This window comes from Amblyomma mixtum, chromosome 5 (genome assembly GCF_055824585.1).
Source record: "Amblyomma mixtum isolate Tamu chromosome 5, ASM5582458v1, whole genome shotgun sequence".
NCBI lineage: Eukaryota > Metazoa > Arthropoda > Arachnida > Ixodida > Ixodidae > Amblyomma > Amblyomma mixtum.
The window spans coordinates 13,597,553-13,614,136 of record NC_143016.1 but is presented as its reverse complement, the minus strand read 5'-3'; the positions used below and the strand labels follow the sequence as shown (position 1 = coordinate 13,614,136).

At 44.6% G+C, this 16,584-nt stretch overlaps 1 protein-coding gene across 1 annotated transcript in view; it reads right to left on the bottom strand.

Moving 5' to 3' along the window:
- Window positions 1-454: 454 nt before the first annotated feature.
- Window positions 455-16,584, bottom strand: part of GlyRS (glycine--tRNA ligase) — a 30,887-nt gene continuing 14,757 nt past the window's right edge. The window contains exons 10-17 of the mRNA XM_089543348.1: window positions 16,071-16,235; window positions 9,767-9,874; window positions 8,788-8,933; window positions 8,112-8,197; window positions 7,678-7,787; window positions 7,172-7,265; window positions 2,371-2,558; window positions 455-1,797 (exon numbers count right to left, since the gene is read on the bottom strand). Of these exons, the coding sequence (XP_089399474.1) occupies window positions 1,684-1,797; window positions 2,371-2,558; window positions 7,172-7,265; window positions 7,678-7,787; window positions 8,112-8,197; window positions 8,788-8,933; window positions 9,767-9,874; window positions 16,071-16,235 (1,011 nt within the window). The 3' untranslated portion in view covers window positions 455-1,683. The remainder of the gene's footprint in view (window positions 1,798-2,370; window positions 2,559-7,171; window positions 7,266-7,677; window positions 7,788-8,111; window positions 8,198-8,787; window positions 8,934-9,766; window positions 9,875-16,070; window positions 16,236-16,584) is intronic.

Below are 16,584 nucleotides of genomic sequence, written 5' to 3'. Positions count from 1 at the left end.
CTGAGCTTGAGCAAAAAGACTTGTAGAGGATGTTAGTGCAGGGTGTTACCAAAGCTATGGCACTTTCAAAGGACAAGCTGCTTATATTGCCAGTACTGAAGCGCCATGAATATGACCAAGTCCACTTTTGAGAACATGCACATAAAACAGAAGCAATTCCTTTAGAGCGAAAGCTCTACTCCATGGGGTACAACTTCAGATTTCGAAGTGGATGAGACTATGACCTTCAATGCTTCACAAGATCAAACCAAACTTAACTGCGTGGTGGTATCGCCCAAGCTATGGTAGTATGACCATGTGATCATATGATTATGGCTATTCGGCACCTGACCTTGACCCTCGACATTTGATTTGAGACAGTGGGCGCCACATCAACAATGACCTTCTATCCAACTGCGTGGTGGTATGACCCAAGCTATGGCAGTATGACCACGTGATCATATGACTATGACCATTGGGTACCTGAACTTGGCCTTTGACCTTGAAATCTTATTTGAGACAATGGAGACCATGCTTAACAGAGCTTTTGCTTGTACAGCTAGGTTCAAGCCACTTTAAACCCCAGCCATTTTTAGGATAAGTGAATGACACGAGCAAATTTCCATACAAGAAAAGCTCTATCTGGATGTGACACCCAGTGATCAAGGCAAGACCACTACAGCAGCAACCTAAAGATTAAATGCATTTGTAGAGTAGCCAAGCACATATACTGAAGTAGATACAACTGAGACAGTTTAATTTATTCATAAATTAGAAATGTGCAATGCTCAACATCCCAGCACCATCACTTTCATACTAATTCCTTTGTTCCTCTACCAGCAGGTGTAGTGCCAGTCAGAGAGCAGAGTACCAAGTGAATGTGTACCAACGCCTAAGTAGAAAAGAAGTACTTGGAAGTTTCCAAGTTGAAAAACACACAAACTGCACCTCTCCACTGCTCTAAGTATCCCCCACGAATGTTTACAAGGCTGAGCTATTTCAGCCCCCCGAGCTGGCACATGCAAAGTTGGTTGACAACAAACATACAAGAGCTGTGCATGAAGACTGGAAGAGTCAAGCTTTTGTTCTAGTAGAATGCCAGTTAGAGACAAAGATCTGCGACATGAGGACTAAGAAAGCAGCAATACTTCAGCCAGTCAAATTCTTTACTGAATATAAAAAGTTGTGCCGCTTCCATCAGTAAAGTTGTGAGGAGCACTTGTAGCAAAAATAAGTCAGCACAGATAGAGTGAACTAATTCGCAGGGCCAGTAAAAGAACCTTACAATTTGGTACGTTCACATGGTGCAGCAATGCCATCGTTCTTTGCTCTTTAAATTTATTTGCCGCAAGCAATTGTGCTCAAGTGCAAAAATTAACCTAATAAAAAATATTTGGTTTCTCCAGCACACTGATCACAAAGAAATGGGCACAAGGAGATGCATGAACATATTCTGAAATAGTGCTTCAAACATGCCAATACGACTGGTGCTGATTGGCAAGCAGGTATGTAGCTGAAGATGGCCAAGAATGAACAGAGCTAGTCCCTTTTCTATAACCGAGTTCGCAAAGGGAAGACACCAGTGAAGACCTAATGAGAGGGAGTCCTTGAAATGCACCCAGTGCTAGGTGCAGTGCTTTTGTGAAAACTGATTTAACAAAAGCCTCAAAAGTAGGCCAGTCAGCAGTCAGCCTATACACATTATCATTGTGCTTTAGTGACTTCCTGCTGCTCGAATTTTGGGTAGACCGAGCAAACATGGTCCCAGGTGACCTTTCCACGCACAAGGTCTTGCACCAAGGGAGCCAGGTCCTCCAACTGCACAATGGACCAAAAAACAGATGATAATAAATCACCGATTTCATCCCCATGTCCCAACTAGTCTTACACTCGATTTGTTCATGCGAAATATATTAACATATTTATACTCATGGCTTTCATAAATATCAAAGCCAGTATTGTCTTTTTAATGTTTCGTCTGCCACTCAGATTTCAAGAATGCACTAACATAACAATATACGTTATGTCAGTGCAAATGATGCACTTTGCATTGAAAACTACAAAAATGTAAAAGGACAGGCCTCAACACTCTAAAAACAACTTGTAGCAACACCCTGTCTACCCTCAAATTCGGCTTCCACTCACTGACCAAGAACTCTCGCCTTTCGTTGTACTGAATAACATGACCTTGGTGTCACATGGGCCCAATGCAAAACGCTGTCACTGCGGATGTCTTTGAGGCTTGCTTGGACATGGCAGCACCTGAGTAGTGCCAGTTCATTTTGCACCACGCTGTGACACCAGAGTGATGTCAGTTCACACCTGTGCAGTAACAGCCTGCTTAATAAATAAGTAGACACGTTCTAAACCAAAGTAGTGGAGCTGACTTACCGGACACCGCACTTGTAACATGGAGTCTCGTTCACGTAGGGTGGCTGTGTGTGGCTCTCGCAAGGTGTCAAAGTCCACAGTGATGCCATATGGCACTGCCACCTCATCAGTGCGGGCATAGCGCCGACCTATGGATCCGCTGCTATCATCAATCTTGTGTGCCACGTCATGCTGTGTCAGTGCAGATGCTGCAAGGAAATAAAAAAACTCATTAAACCACATGCAATGCACTGCAAGCAAGCTAGTTGGTTTATTTTACTTCGTCAGCTTGAATGCTTTAGTGACAGGTAGAACAGCACAGCACCCATTTCCCCTGCTTACGAGCCAAATGGCTCTATTTTCTTGGTTCCTTCCACATTTGTTAATTTGAATTAAGGAGCAGCAACTACAGCATTTTATTAAGGAGGAGATCGCTCATTGTCCAAACAATAGAAAGTGTGGCTTGAGAAAAAGCAAGGGCTGTGCTGTGGCTCACAACGCACTCCCTTTCTGAAGCCTTAAAGAAAAAAAAAATGCACAAACTGCGTGAGTAAATATGGCATTTATAGTACCCAGATTTCCTATATTTCTGCTACATTTACAATCTACATGTCTTTGTGCCTGTCAAAATGGCATATTAAAATAAAGAACCCTGCACTCTAACTAGGAAAATACAACTCCAATCTCCTCTCATATTTTACCGAGGCAAGAAGGACAAAAGTAACAAAAAAAAAAGGGAATGACACAGGTGATGCACCATGCCTGCTTTCTTTTGTCCATGTGTTTTTGTGCCGAGAAAAACTAATACATTCTGATTCATGCATTCTTCAATTCTCCTGCAGATTATTCCCATCCCCTTCATTAAAGAAAGAAAAAACTTGGAGGGGACACTTAAGCTTCACTTTAAGGGTATGACACGAGGTTGCTCTTCCTGAGCAACTTCTCACGACCAATTACAGTAATCCCTCATTATAAACGAAGTCAGCGGGATGGCGAAAAAATTCGTTATAAGCGATAATTCGATATAAGCGACCGCTAGAAAAAAAGCTGAAACAGTCGAGATTTAATTGCGCCACAACTGCGAGGACACAACTGCCACAACTGCGGCGTCCGCCAGCTGCGGCGGTTGCTAGGCAACGGCTCAAGGTCGGTCTCTGTGCCTCCTCCGAGCACTGCCACAGTGCAATCGCACGTTCGTGGACAATGTAGCTTTCGCTACAAAATTTGCTCGTAGCACATTTGTTACTTTTACCAGCAACTCAGTATTGGTCAGCGATCCTCAAAGATGATACAGTTTTCAAATTTCTTATACCAGAGTTTATTATCTATATCAAGAACAAGCTTTAGCTCAATTTTGTGATCCAGACGGGATCCAGGCTGATCGACAGGCCGGCAGGCTCGGCTTACTTCACATTCGCACAAGAAAATACAAAGCAGCCATGCTACCATAAAGTCTGCCTCCTAGATTCGAGCAACGACAGCATGCCTGTGCAAGAGCGGAGCTTTCGGCAACGCCGCCGCCTGCAGAAACGCCGGGTGACAAACTGTGCGCTGCTCCCTGACTGCCCTGGTCGCCGCTAAGCCTAGCCGGTTTTGCATTGATGCCGCAGCTGTTAGCGCTTTGGAACTGGACAGCACTCAAATAAAGGCGCTACACTCGGCACCCCTTTACTCTCAACTAGTCCCATAATAAAAGATACGTAAGACTTCCACGACGCCTTCAGCAAAGGAGCTAGCAGACGGCAGGCGAACTGCATGAGGCAGGAGCAGTACCAAAGCGGCTATTGGATGAAATTTGTATCACAGTCATCACCTCTACTACCAGCAACTCGGTATTGGCCAACGATCGTCAAAAATGATCCATTTTTTACATTAATCTATCCCAGGGCTTGCTATGAACTTGAAAAAACAATACTATCATGTTTTCAGACGCTGGCAGCCGGCATCAAGGCTGGCAGGAAACGACCGGTCTCGACGCGCGAGCGCATCGAGACCGGCCGTGGGCAGGCCGGCCCGGCTCAAAGGAGTGTGCCCTACGTCATCATGACACTGCCGTTCTCCGCGCTCACATTGGCTCCCGCTTCCCGTCGTTGCTGCCATTGATATCTAGCAGGTTGGACATAGGCGGCGAGCTGCGTTTGGACGCTGCGGCGCCGTTCGCAACTTTGCGCCGTGGTAAATCGTGCTCGCTTTTTGCACACGTGTCCCCGCCATAACAACAAAATTCTGTCACCCTACCACGCATTTAGACCTTTCGTCTAGTCCAATGGCGCGAATCGAGCATGACCGGCCACTTTTCCGCATCCAAGACACCGCAGTTTTCTGGCATCGCAAAGCGCGAGGAAAACTTTATTTTTGTGTGGATTCTGTCATGGTGAACACCAGGAATGCGCTTCCGACCAAGATTAACGGTTCGGGCGCACTGCACCATGGAATTTGGCCCCGCTGAGCAGGGGACACTCGGCACTCTCTTGGTGCCCGTTGCTAGGCAGGTCATTGATCGTGGGTTTGGTACTTTTGTGGCTTGTTCTATGCCTGCATGAGTCTAATTCGTCGGCGGTATTAATTTGGCACTGCATGCGCAAAGGGTCGCCGCCACGGCGGCGATGCCTACGCTCGGTGGTGGCGATTCCTTCGCTCGCCACTTCGCTCTAAGCGGGCCAAGCTCTTCGTGCGCTTCGAGTAATGCGGCTTAAAATGCGTGCGCTTGGGTTGGGACCGGAAGAAATTTCGAATAAAGCGATATTTCGAGTAAAGCAATTTCGTTATAAGAAGGGATTACTGTATTAATTTAACTGCCACCTGCCCCCCAGGGGACAGTTCCCAAGAAACCTCTTGCGACCTATCATTAATTCAAGTGCCACCTGCCACAGTGGGCAGTTTGCTCACAATCCGGTTGGGAGGTTGTGGTGATGCCGCAAGGTCACATGACCTAGGTGGCCCACCTTGGTTGCTACTCTAGTCACTGCAGCTACGAGCCTTCACGCAGTCGCCAGTGCCGCCACCACTGCGGCCGATGATGAACAATTTTTTCCGACATAGGTGTACTAACACTCTCGCGTTAAAATGAGTCAAGATGTCATACATGGACAGTGCTCAAATGATGGAAAGCTAACACTAAATCTGAGCATTGTCAATCTGAGGGCAGTCAACCCGCCAGCTTTTTTGCAGAAATGAACCTCCCTTGGCTGGGGTCTGTGTCCTTTTAGTGCATGCAGGAGAATTACCGAATTTACTCGCATAATAGGCGCGCTTTTTTTCCTGAAAATCCGGCTCAAAGTTCAGGGTGCGCCTATTACGCGGGGTAAAATTTCCGGAAATTTTTCAACTCGCAAAATTGAACATACCGCATAAATGCACCCGTGTACGGGCCGCACCCTGTTTTCCCGAAGGAAATATTAAACAAAAAAAAAATCTGTGTAAGGGCCGCACCGAAACTTTGCACGACACGCGGGAATAGCCTTCGAAATGCACGCGCCGTGGCCTTCGCGATCAGCTCCGGCTGTAAGCAATGGGTGCTTAATCGTGAAGGCCACACATGCGCACAGCAGCTTCCAGGCGCTGCCCACGAAGGGCGCCTAAGGCCAAGCTCATCATCATCATCAAAGTTTTCCTCCACCGTGAGCTTTCGCTATCCATACCGCCATCAGCATCAACAGCTCTGTTTTTTTTTTTTTGTGGTTGCCAAAGTGCCGGGACCTGTGGTAGCGTGATAGTTTATCGTAGTTGTGGCTTTACCGCCGAGTGTTGCTGTTTTAGCACGACGGGCAAGCACCTTAATAGCTACACGGCTAGGAGTTTGCTCTCGAACACGGCAAGCGTGCAGCAGGTCGGAAATTTGACGTGGCCAAGAAGTGTGGCAGTTGCGACTGCGGCATGCCTAAATTTTTGTACGAGACTTCAAGCACCGAGGTTTTCGTGGGCCTAAGTCGGGAACGTTTCTGGCTGGAGATGAAGCTTTCCAAACAGACGTTTAAAATGAGCATGTCTGAAAACTGTGTGCGGCTGTTCCACACGGTGTCGTTGTACGTGCTGTGGGTCCGCAGCAGCTGCAACGGCAGCAGCCCTAGTGAGGACTAGTAGTCAGTTCAGCAAAAACATTGTTAAAATAAAGATGGGGGGGAGGGGAGGCAAGGCGTCAGCTTGCAATAGTGTAAATGCAGTATTCATCACAGTGCCAAGTTCAGGGTGTGCCTATTATGCGAGTAAATCCGGTAATGAGCAGTTTGTTGTGAGAAGTCATGCTGTTCGTGCCCTGGAAAGCGACTAGCAACAGTGCTTTTATAACTGTGCATTGTGTTGGCTTCTTGCGCACTGCTGTCAAGCAGTGTAGAGAGACAGACGCCACTCTTTGCACCCCAGCAAACACAGACCCTGTGAATGACTTACAAGCCTCCCCTGTAAAACAGAAGGCAAACAGATATGCCAAAGACAACAAAATGCTTCCTCAAAAACAAACCTACAAGTAGAAGATCAATTTGCCCTCATCCTCCCTTACAAATGTCATTTCCGAAATGACCTCTCTACTATTCAACAACAAAATAAACTGGCCCTGAATCTGGGACTTGCACTGAGAGATGATACTACCACAAGCTGCGATGATAAAGGCTAATTACGTGATGAGCAAGCGTAAACCACGAGAAACAACTACTACAATCTTGAAACAAAAAGATCTGCTTGCCAGAGAGGATTGCAGGGAATTGATGGGATGCAGAAGGCTGCTTACAAAGCGATTAACCATTCAAATAAAGGATGACAGTATCTCATTGCTAGCAGGACTTCTCAGCAACATCACAGGTTACAATGCACAATGAAAACTCACATATCTGCTGTACAAACTTGTTGAAGTCTGGGTTGTTGCTGAGTGGCAGCACAGAACACTTCAGTGGTGCAACAGCTGCTGGCAGGGAAAAGTACTGCAAGCCAATGAAAAAATGCACAGGAAATCCTTTAGAATTCCCCAGAAAACATGTGCGAATAGCCTTAATCATGACAAAGAAGGTTAAACTGCTAGAAAATTTTTTTTCCAGGTATACTACTTTTCTGCTCACATTAGGCAGCATTGAGAACTGTAGCATATAAAGAGTACTATTCATTAGATATGGACAGCACCTTTTTTAAATTCTAAAAGAACCAAAACGAAGAATTAAACATTCCCTGAGAGGTTATCACATTCCACTGACAACATGAAGCCAGTTTTTTTTCCAGCATATCACGGCAAGACAATAATAAGAGTACCAAGCTCTGCATTTGCAAGGCTTGCACATGGATCACTATTTGGAGGAAGTTCCTCAGAGGCAATCTCACTAAACGGGACGTTTCACTCACCGTCCTTTGCTCATCTCCTTCCCGGACACGGAAACTGTGCTCAAAGATGGCATACATGATACGGCCAATGCCAAATGACGGCTCGATAACACCAGGCACCAGTTCATCCACTGCACAGAAGAGGAGGTCATGTGTGCTGGAAGATCTACAACAGCCCCTTCAGCTTCAAGCACTTTGCATTGTCAACAGCTGACTGGTACCACTGTGACTGCTCTGCTAGGACACAAAAAATCCTGAGCTAGCGCTCAAGAGTTATCAATTGGCACTTGAACTTGAGTATGTACCCACTGAGCCAAGTTCTCCTATATGTATTTAAGGGCCAGGCATACACATGCAGGCCAAAGGTGCCAAAAAGAGGATGTAAAAAAAGAAAAGTAAAATGACCACTAAAAGATGTAAAAGGAGCACTTGTAGGGAGCCAGACACAAGCGTACCATGCACAGTCTTTTGATAGCGTTTCACTTGCACCATGTCCTTTGTGATGGTCACCTTTGAGTCGCCCACTGAGAGCTCAGAACCCCTGCACAGAGACAATGGGCACCTTCATGAAAGAAGGGAAGAGAAGAGAATGAAAACAGGAAGAAAGCAAACAAAGACCCGCGACAATGAGAAAACTTCTTGACCTAAATGCTCGATATATGGGACATGAACAGACATGGAACAAAAAAATATGCATCACTACCAATTTAACTGTGGCACTTTGTTCACAAGCATGTAAACAGAGTTGCACAGACCTCGGGTGTAATTTTTCAGAAGGATTAAATGTGCTTTAAACTGTAAACTCTTAAAAAAAGGTGCAAAATTTTCCTCCGTACTTTTATGGCTACATTTGGGTCCGTGCTTAAAGGTGTATGTGTGTACTTCAGGAAAAAACGATATCAATTTTTGTTAACTGAGGATTTCAAGTTACGGAACATGTAGGGCTATGCAACACAAACACACAATTGAGGTTGTTGTACTGCATGATGAAACACAATCAGTAAAGCAACAAAAACATACACATAAGTGCAGCCATGCAGATCCAAAGGCAAGCTAGCGCATAGCACTCTAATAAGCACGTTAGACAAAACAACAACAATCTGTAGCTGAGCTTCAATGCAGAAAGCTCACCCTTGCTCATTTATCTCCTTCTCCAGTAGGTCAATCTGCTCGTGACTGAGAGCTGCCAGCGCGTCTGAAACTGGCTTGGCTTCCTTCTTGAACTGCTTGCCCAGGGCTGCCTTGTTGGGGACGGCTTCCACCACATCAACAGTCTTGTACTGGCATCAGCTCGAGAATCAAGGAAACCACCAGACACACCATGCATAAAACTCAAAACTGCACACTTACAAACAAGACTATCTCAAAGGATCATTACACAAAAGATCACGTGCTGAGCATTCAGCTTTCAGATACAAACTTATAGAGAGGGGGGCTTCTCCTGAGTAATACTATTGTCACATGGGCCCGCTTAATCGCGGTTAAGGTAACCACGGTTTTCGCTAACTGTGGTTACTGCTGTTCACACGTCAGACCAAACCACGGTTATGCCACCAATCACGGTTACTGCGAACCGAGCTTGGCAACCTATATGGTAATGAGTGGGAATACACTGATTCAGGAAAAAATAAGCGCAAAATGGTGCAAACATAAGGCAAATAAGGACGGATATATTGAGATACCCCCTCCCCTTCTGAAAAAGTTTTATTTTCTTACTGTCTTCAGAAGACGTGAATGCACGCTGCTTATGACTATGACCTTATTAGTTCGCCCGCTCATTCCCTTACTGATTCAATTTCAGTTTTCCGAATAAACTAGAATTGCTGTATAGTAACCCTATGCACAAGGCAATATAACGCCAAACACTTAATGAAATTGAGATCTAGGTTTACACCAACAAATGAAGTAATAGCACACAGAAAGAATTCCTTGTCGATGCAAGAAAAATTCTAAAAAAAGCCTACTGTTTTATCGGGTGACAGCTCTTGCCTGAGGAAACGGAAATTTTTTTCTAGCTGGTGGCTGGCTATATGCGACATGGGTAGGGATGCCACCGGTTCAAGTTGCTCCCATAGATGCCACCGTGCTAATAACCACATCAAAAGGATATTGGCTGTGGCAGTGTCTTCTCAGCTACGAGGCGTACACCTGTGGCCTTGGTGTGCTGGCTCAGGTCAAAGCAGGAACGGTCTGCACAGCCGACGCACTCGACCCAGCCCTGAGCAGACATGCACATAATGACTGATGCACATATCAAACAGCTACAGGCTACAGGCAAACATAGGTCATTTTCACGTAGTATGTGCTAACCAGAAGGTAAGATTTACATACATACATAATGTAGGTTGAGATCGATAAAAGAAGACCTTGCCCGCACCACTAATGTATTGCGGGTGATGAAGAAAATCTAATTAAAAATAAAAGAAAAGGGCATAGTGCCAAGAAAACAAAATAAATCAATTTTGATAACGAAGAAAAGGGGAAAAAGGTTCAGGAGATGAAAGCAGGAAAGAAAGGTCAAGTTAGGCTTTTCACTAGATGCCCCAGGGGCGCCCTTCCTTCTTTCTTCCTCCTCTTCGGTTGCCAAAGTCATTGTTGATGAGTAAGATATCTTACTCCGCAAGCAAATTTAATCAATGTATTGAAGGTCCAACTTAATTGTCAAGGTTTGCTGCATACACTGGAAAGGCCTATACGTGCCAAACTTTCTTGCTTAGTTTTTTTAATCTGCAGATTCTTGCCACTACTTCTATACTAGTACTATGTGGTATCTCTCAACCTTTTCTTGAAATGCTATACACTAACGACACATGCGCAGTCTGATAGATGTCTGCTGATTGTGCTGAGTCGATCGATTATGTTGTTTGGCCAGCCACGTTGCCCCGATGGAAGCATGCTAGCCCCCTGCCTTGCAGCCACAGGAGTGACTTCGGGGCAACACAGGCATGCTGTTAGCAGTAATTTTAACCATGTCCTGGAGTCAAAAGTTTAATGCAAGGGAACCCTATGCTGTTTCGGAATGTCCGCCCATTCTGCTGACTTCGCATGCCATGCTACGCATGCATCCTTTGCAGCTATGGCTCTTTTAAGAGTGGAGACACCCCCGGCTAGAGCATAGCTGCACTGGTGCCAGTTGACCACTCCTATGAGGCTTTAAGCAAATAAAGACAGGCAAATGTTTCATGGCCATTCTTCCAGTCTGCCACAGATCAGTCCTTTCATAACAATGACTTCCTTCACCTTGCCACTGATTACAAAAGAACTCACACCAAAAATGGCGGAATGTCATAGATGTCAGAAGTTCGAATCCTGATAGAATGCAGGGATCTTTCACAGCTTCGTGGCTGTGATCATGCAGTTTCATGCACCTCAGATTACTGCTTTGTCAGACCACCCTCAGCTGTAGATGCCCCCCAGGATGCACAAATGTGAAGCAGGCTAGTCTCTATTCCCCGATCCGTGACAGCCACGAACTATGCGTGCCAGTAGGTTGCGCTGGCTCCATGGAGTGACAGACACTCATTTTACTTTTCACCAAACCCATGACTAAACTTCACTAAGCAAAATAACGGCAAGCGGCAAGGCAGGTGGGATAGCACCACCCGCGCTGCGCAACGGTGCTGTCCCACAACCATATAGTGCAACTACAGTACGCCCCTTACACGTAGGATTCCCGGCAACACGACTTTCAACTGAAGCTGGCTGTGGGTGTTCAAGATCTACTGTGCCATATCACGGTGCCAAATCTGCGCCGGACACACGACGCACTTTTCACGGGTTGCCTCGTGACTGCCTAGAATCACATGCCATTGGTCCCTTCATCGCAGCGTCGGTATAAAACATCAAGCATCACCGGAAACCGGCATTTGGCGGCAGTGGCAGCAAGAGGCTCCGATCGGACTTACAGTACGCCCCTTACACGCAGGTTTGTGCGAATTTCGAGCTTCTTTTCTTTTTTTTTTTCTGCTGCCACTGCTGCCAATTTGTGATTTTGTTCCTGAACCATGGTGTCTAAAGAAATAGCTGCATTGGTTGACGAAGTGAAACGTGAGCTACGAGCGGAGTTAAAAGATTTTAAGGAGAGCTTTGAAAGAGAACTTAGGAAGGAAATGAGAGAAATAAAACAGAGTTTAAGCTTCATGAGTGCGGAATACGAGGAAATTAAAGCTGAAAACAAGGAGCTGAAAGTTGCTAATACTAAACTAGAGACGATGTGTGAAGAACTAGCTCGTAAGGTGAAAACGCACGAGGATAGGATCCTTGGAGTAGAGCAATATTCTCGAATCAAGAACGTGGAAATAAAGGGCATTCCACGCAAAGTGGAAGAGAACCTTCACGAATTGGTCGCAAAAATTGGTGAAAAAGTTAATGTACCAGTGCTTCCTGCTGACATTGAAGTCATTCACCGCGTGCCGATCATGAACTCTGACAAGACAAACATAATCGTTCAGTTCGCCCGTAGGCAACTGCGAGACAGCCTTCTGGAAAAGTGTCGGCGTCTGAGGCTAAACTGCTCTGACCTCGGTTTCGAAACAGAAGAGCTGGTGTTCGTGAATGAACATCTTTGCCCAGAATTGAAACGGCTCCTGGGCCTCGCAACGGCGCGCAAACGTGAAGCACATTGGAAGTATGTGTGGGTGCGTAATGGCAAAATTTACGCTCGAGAAAGTGACCAACTTCCGTCAATCAGGATTACCAGCTCAGCTGACGTAGATAAGATTGTAAGTTCCTCCTGAAGCTTTCTTTTCTTTGTCTTGTGTACCAAAGTCGCCAGCGACGCGACCTACAACAGAGTGAACTGTAAAACGCACCTAGTTGTTTTACTCCTGACCTTTTATCTGACACCAACTTCATCTCTTGATAAGCATTGTCAGTGCTGTGCCCGTTCTTCCCATTTTAAATTGTACGTGTATACTTGCGACCACTCGTTTTACGTTATCAAGCCAAGCAAACAATGTGCATTTTTTGAGACATGCATTGACACTGGAGCCTTTGTTCTTTGCACCGAAATAAGCGCTGTAGTACGTTTTTCTTCTCAGTACATCTTGCTTTCCAACGTTGCCACACGCTGTCCCGAGATTACCATACATGTGTTCATAAGATGCCTGAACTCCAGTCATGTATCAATGTATTTACCTCATTGCTTAAAGAATTGCAATGATTAAGCAACAAGATTTCGTCTACCCCGGGGTTGGCAAGCACATCAGTTTTTTTCACTGCAACATGCAGTCAGCGAAGAATAAGCATGACGAACTGATAGCCTTTCTACCAGCTTTATCTTTTAGGTTCCACGTCCTGATGGTGACAGAAACCTGGTATACATCCGAGTACGATGTGCTAAACCTGCCGGGGTATTCGAGTTTCTTCCTAAACAGGCAGAATAGACGCGGTGGTGGTGTGGCGATGCTGATTGAAAATTCCCATTCAGCAAGCATATTTCCAGCTTTTAGTATTTCGTGTGTAAACTATGAAGCCTTGTCGGTGCACTGTGGAAATAGTTTGTTCGTTGTTCTTTATCGTCCTCCAAATGGCAACGAAGGCAGCTTCTTCCAATTTATGGAAAAACTTTTAAGTTATGCGAATGAAAACAAACTGGCACTTGTTATAGGTGGTGATCTGAACATCAATATACTACAGCAAGGAAGCCCATCTAGTGAATTGTTGTTGTTACTGGAATCAAATAACTTCAGAAATGTCATTACCGAACCGACACGTATTACAACAGACTCTGAGAGCCTCATTGACATGTTCATAACTCAATGCTACGTAGATGCAGAGTGTGGTGTTATAGAGACTTCTCTTAGCGACCATTTACCGATATACATGTTCTGGAAAACAAACTGCACCAAAAAAACACTGGCCGCTTCAGACACTTTCTTTATACAAGATATAACCCCAAATACTCTTGACAAATTTAAGTACGAGCTTTCTATGGCAGACTGGGCACCGGTATACAATTGCAACTGCGTAAATGACGCTTACAGGAAGTTTATGTCAATTTTCACTGACATATATTCAGTCTTTTCCCCTGAAAAGAATAAAAAAGTGCAAAAAGTTACGTAAGCCATGGATTACGCGCGAGTGCCTTGAAATGATACACAAGAAAACCCACATGTACGCCAAATTTATCAAATCTAGAAAAAAAGAAGACCTGGTTCAGTTTAAAAAATTTAGAAATACTGTCACGAACGTTCTCCGAAATGCCAAGCGTGCGTACTTCAACAATCTGTTCGCAAGAGCTCACATTGCTCATGCTGACGAATTGTGGAGCACGTTAAACCTGCTCTTAAATCGAAGTAAATCCAGCAAACCAATTCTAGAAATACAGTGCAACGGCAATACTCTTACAGGAAAGCCTCTAGCAGATGCCTTTAATTCCTATTTCGTTAACCTAGCAGATAGCAAACATAATATGTCCTACCTTCCGTACTTATGCGCCTCCAACAAAGACAGCGCTTTCTTCTCTCCAACGACAAATAGTGAAATTTGCGCAGCGTTTCTCGGATTAAAAAACAGTAAAGCTAGAGACATTGACGGTCTCAAAATAAAACCAGTGAAGTTCGCTTTAGAACACATTTTGTCGGTTCTTGCCCACATTTTTAACCTGTCCATGACATCCGGCATATTTCCAGAAGACATGAAGCATGCAAAGGTCGTAGTGATATACAAATCAGGTGATAAGAACAACTTTTCAAATTATAGGCCAATTTCGGTCCTCCCTGCCTTTTCCAAAGGACTAGAAAAAATTATTTGCACTAAAATGAATTCCTTTTGCGAAAAACACAGTTTAATATCCCCATGCCAGTTTGGTTTTCGAAAAGGAATGTCGACCGAACTTGCTTTATTAACACAAAAGGAAATCATAATAAAATCTTTAGAAGCAAAGGAGCTAATTATTGGTATTTTTGTAGACTTCTCAAAAGCCTTTGATTCTTTGAATCACGAAACACTTTTAGCGAAACTAGAACACTATGGCTTTTGGGGAGTATCAATAAATCTCCTGAAATCTTATCTCACAAACAGGCAACAATCCGTCGTAATATATGAGGACTATTCTACTCCGGAATTCCTGAAAGCCGGTGTTCCACAAGGTAGTGTCTTAGGACCTTTGTTATTCAATTTATATATAAATGATATTGTAAACATCACAGACCATGCTTCCTTCATTATCTATGCAGACGACACGAGCGTATTTATAAGGTCTGACAGCCTTGACGATCTTCATGATGCAGCCAATGCCACCCTTGAGGCGTTACACCGTTGGAGCCAAGCAAACTCACTCCATATTAACACTAAAAAGACTAAGGCAATCCTTTTTACTGACCTTTTACTTTTTGTCTGACCTCTATATTGGGTCAGACAAGATTGCACTTGTACCAGAGACTAAGGTGCTCGGTGTCATATTTAATGAACATTTGGTATGGAACTCGCATGTGAACTATGTCCTTGCTAATTTGGCGAAAGTAGTTGGAGTACTGTGTAACTGCCGTCATGTCTTACCTGCAAGGCTTAAACTTCAGGTATATAATTGCCTTTTTTCATCCCAAATAGACTACTGCTCTTTAGTTTGGAGTACAACATCAAAGGTAAATATTAATAGAATCCACATATTACAGAAAAAAGCTCTCCGGCAAGTTGCGGGAGTGTCTTGGGACGCACCATCAATGCCTCTTTTTCAAGCGTACAACGTTTTACCGTTCACTAACTTGTACAGCTACCGACTGATAACGCGATATAAGACATGCCTGAAATTCAATAATAAGGCATATCTATCACTGTTTAATCTGAAACGGCCTCCTGACGTGCAATATTCTCTTCGGAACCAGGAATCATGGTTGGTTCCGTTTTCTAGGACGAGTCAGGGGTGGAACAGCATTGAAAATCGTATAAGCAGGCTTTTAAATGAGTTAATCTCAAAAAATGTAAATGTACACAGCATGAAACCGGCCGAACTTAAGACGTATCTGTTGAATTTTTAATAAATGTGTCTGCAACTGATCACTCCTCAAGGTCAAAACAACTAAATCTTTGTAGTAGTTCTTTTGTGTACCTAATTTCGTTTTGATTGTGGTAATTATGTCATGTTATTCAAGTCTTTAGTGATGCTTTTTGTTGCACTGTACGCCAGAAATTTGTAAGGGCGCAGGGGCCCTGTCAAGCTGTCTTCTGACAAGCTTTTTTGTCCCTGTGCCCTGCATTTCTTTGTATGAAGTGCAAAATAAACCTTTGATTTGATTTGAAGTAACTCCAACTGCCAGCGAGTCCTACATAGAAATGTTCCAGTACACCCAAGCAGAAAAATTACTCGAAAACCCCTGGAGACTCCCTGAGCTTGAGGTTTGTTAGGCCACCCCACGAAACTGTTCACACCAAGTGGGTGCAAGAGGGAGGAGAAGAGACTGCAGGGCACTAACATAGGAAGTCTTGCACTCGGCATCCCAGCAGTCACAGGCGTAGTGAGCCATCTCGTTGCCCATGTGCTGCCGGAATCGGAGTCGTGCGGGGTCAACACCCACACGCACCAGGAACAACTGGATGCGGGCCAGGAAGTAGCCCAGAGTCTCGTTGGCCACCAGACCCTGCACCATGGTCAGAGTGGCTCATGAAAGTGCTGACAGCATATCTGGGCTACACAAACAGAACAATAATCCAGAAAGCACATTTCTCTAGTTCCTTATGACAGTTCCCTCTGCACTGAGCAATCACCATTCTCAGCAAAAACTGATTCTTTGGCTCTTTCCAGGTATGCTGATGTTTGCATGGCAGCAAAAGATGCATTTATCACAGAGAAAATTGGATTGAAACAAATTCCCACCAGTCGATTCGAATTCTTGAAGTCCTTACTGAAAAGGATGGGTTACCACCGATTTAAAGTGAATGGTGGAATAGCGTAGCCTGCGGAATTTGTGGCTGAAAAATCAAGAGTCG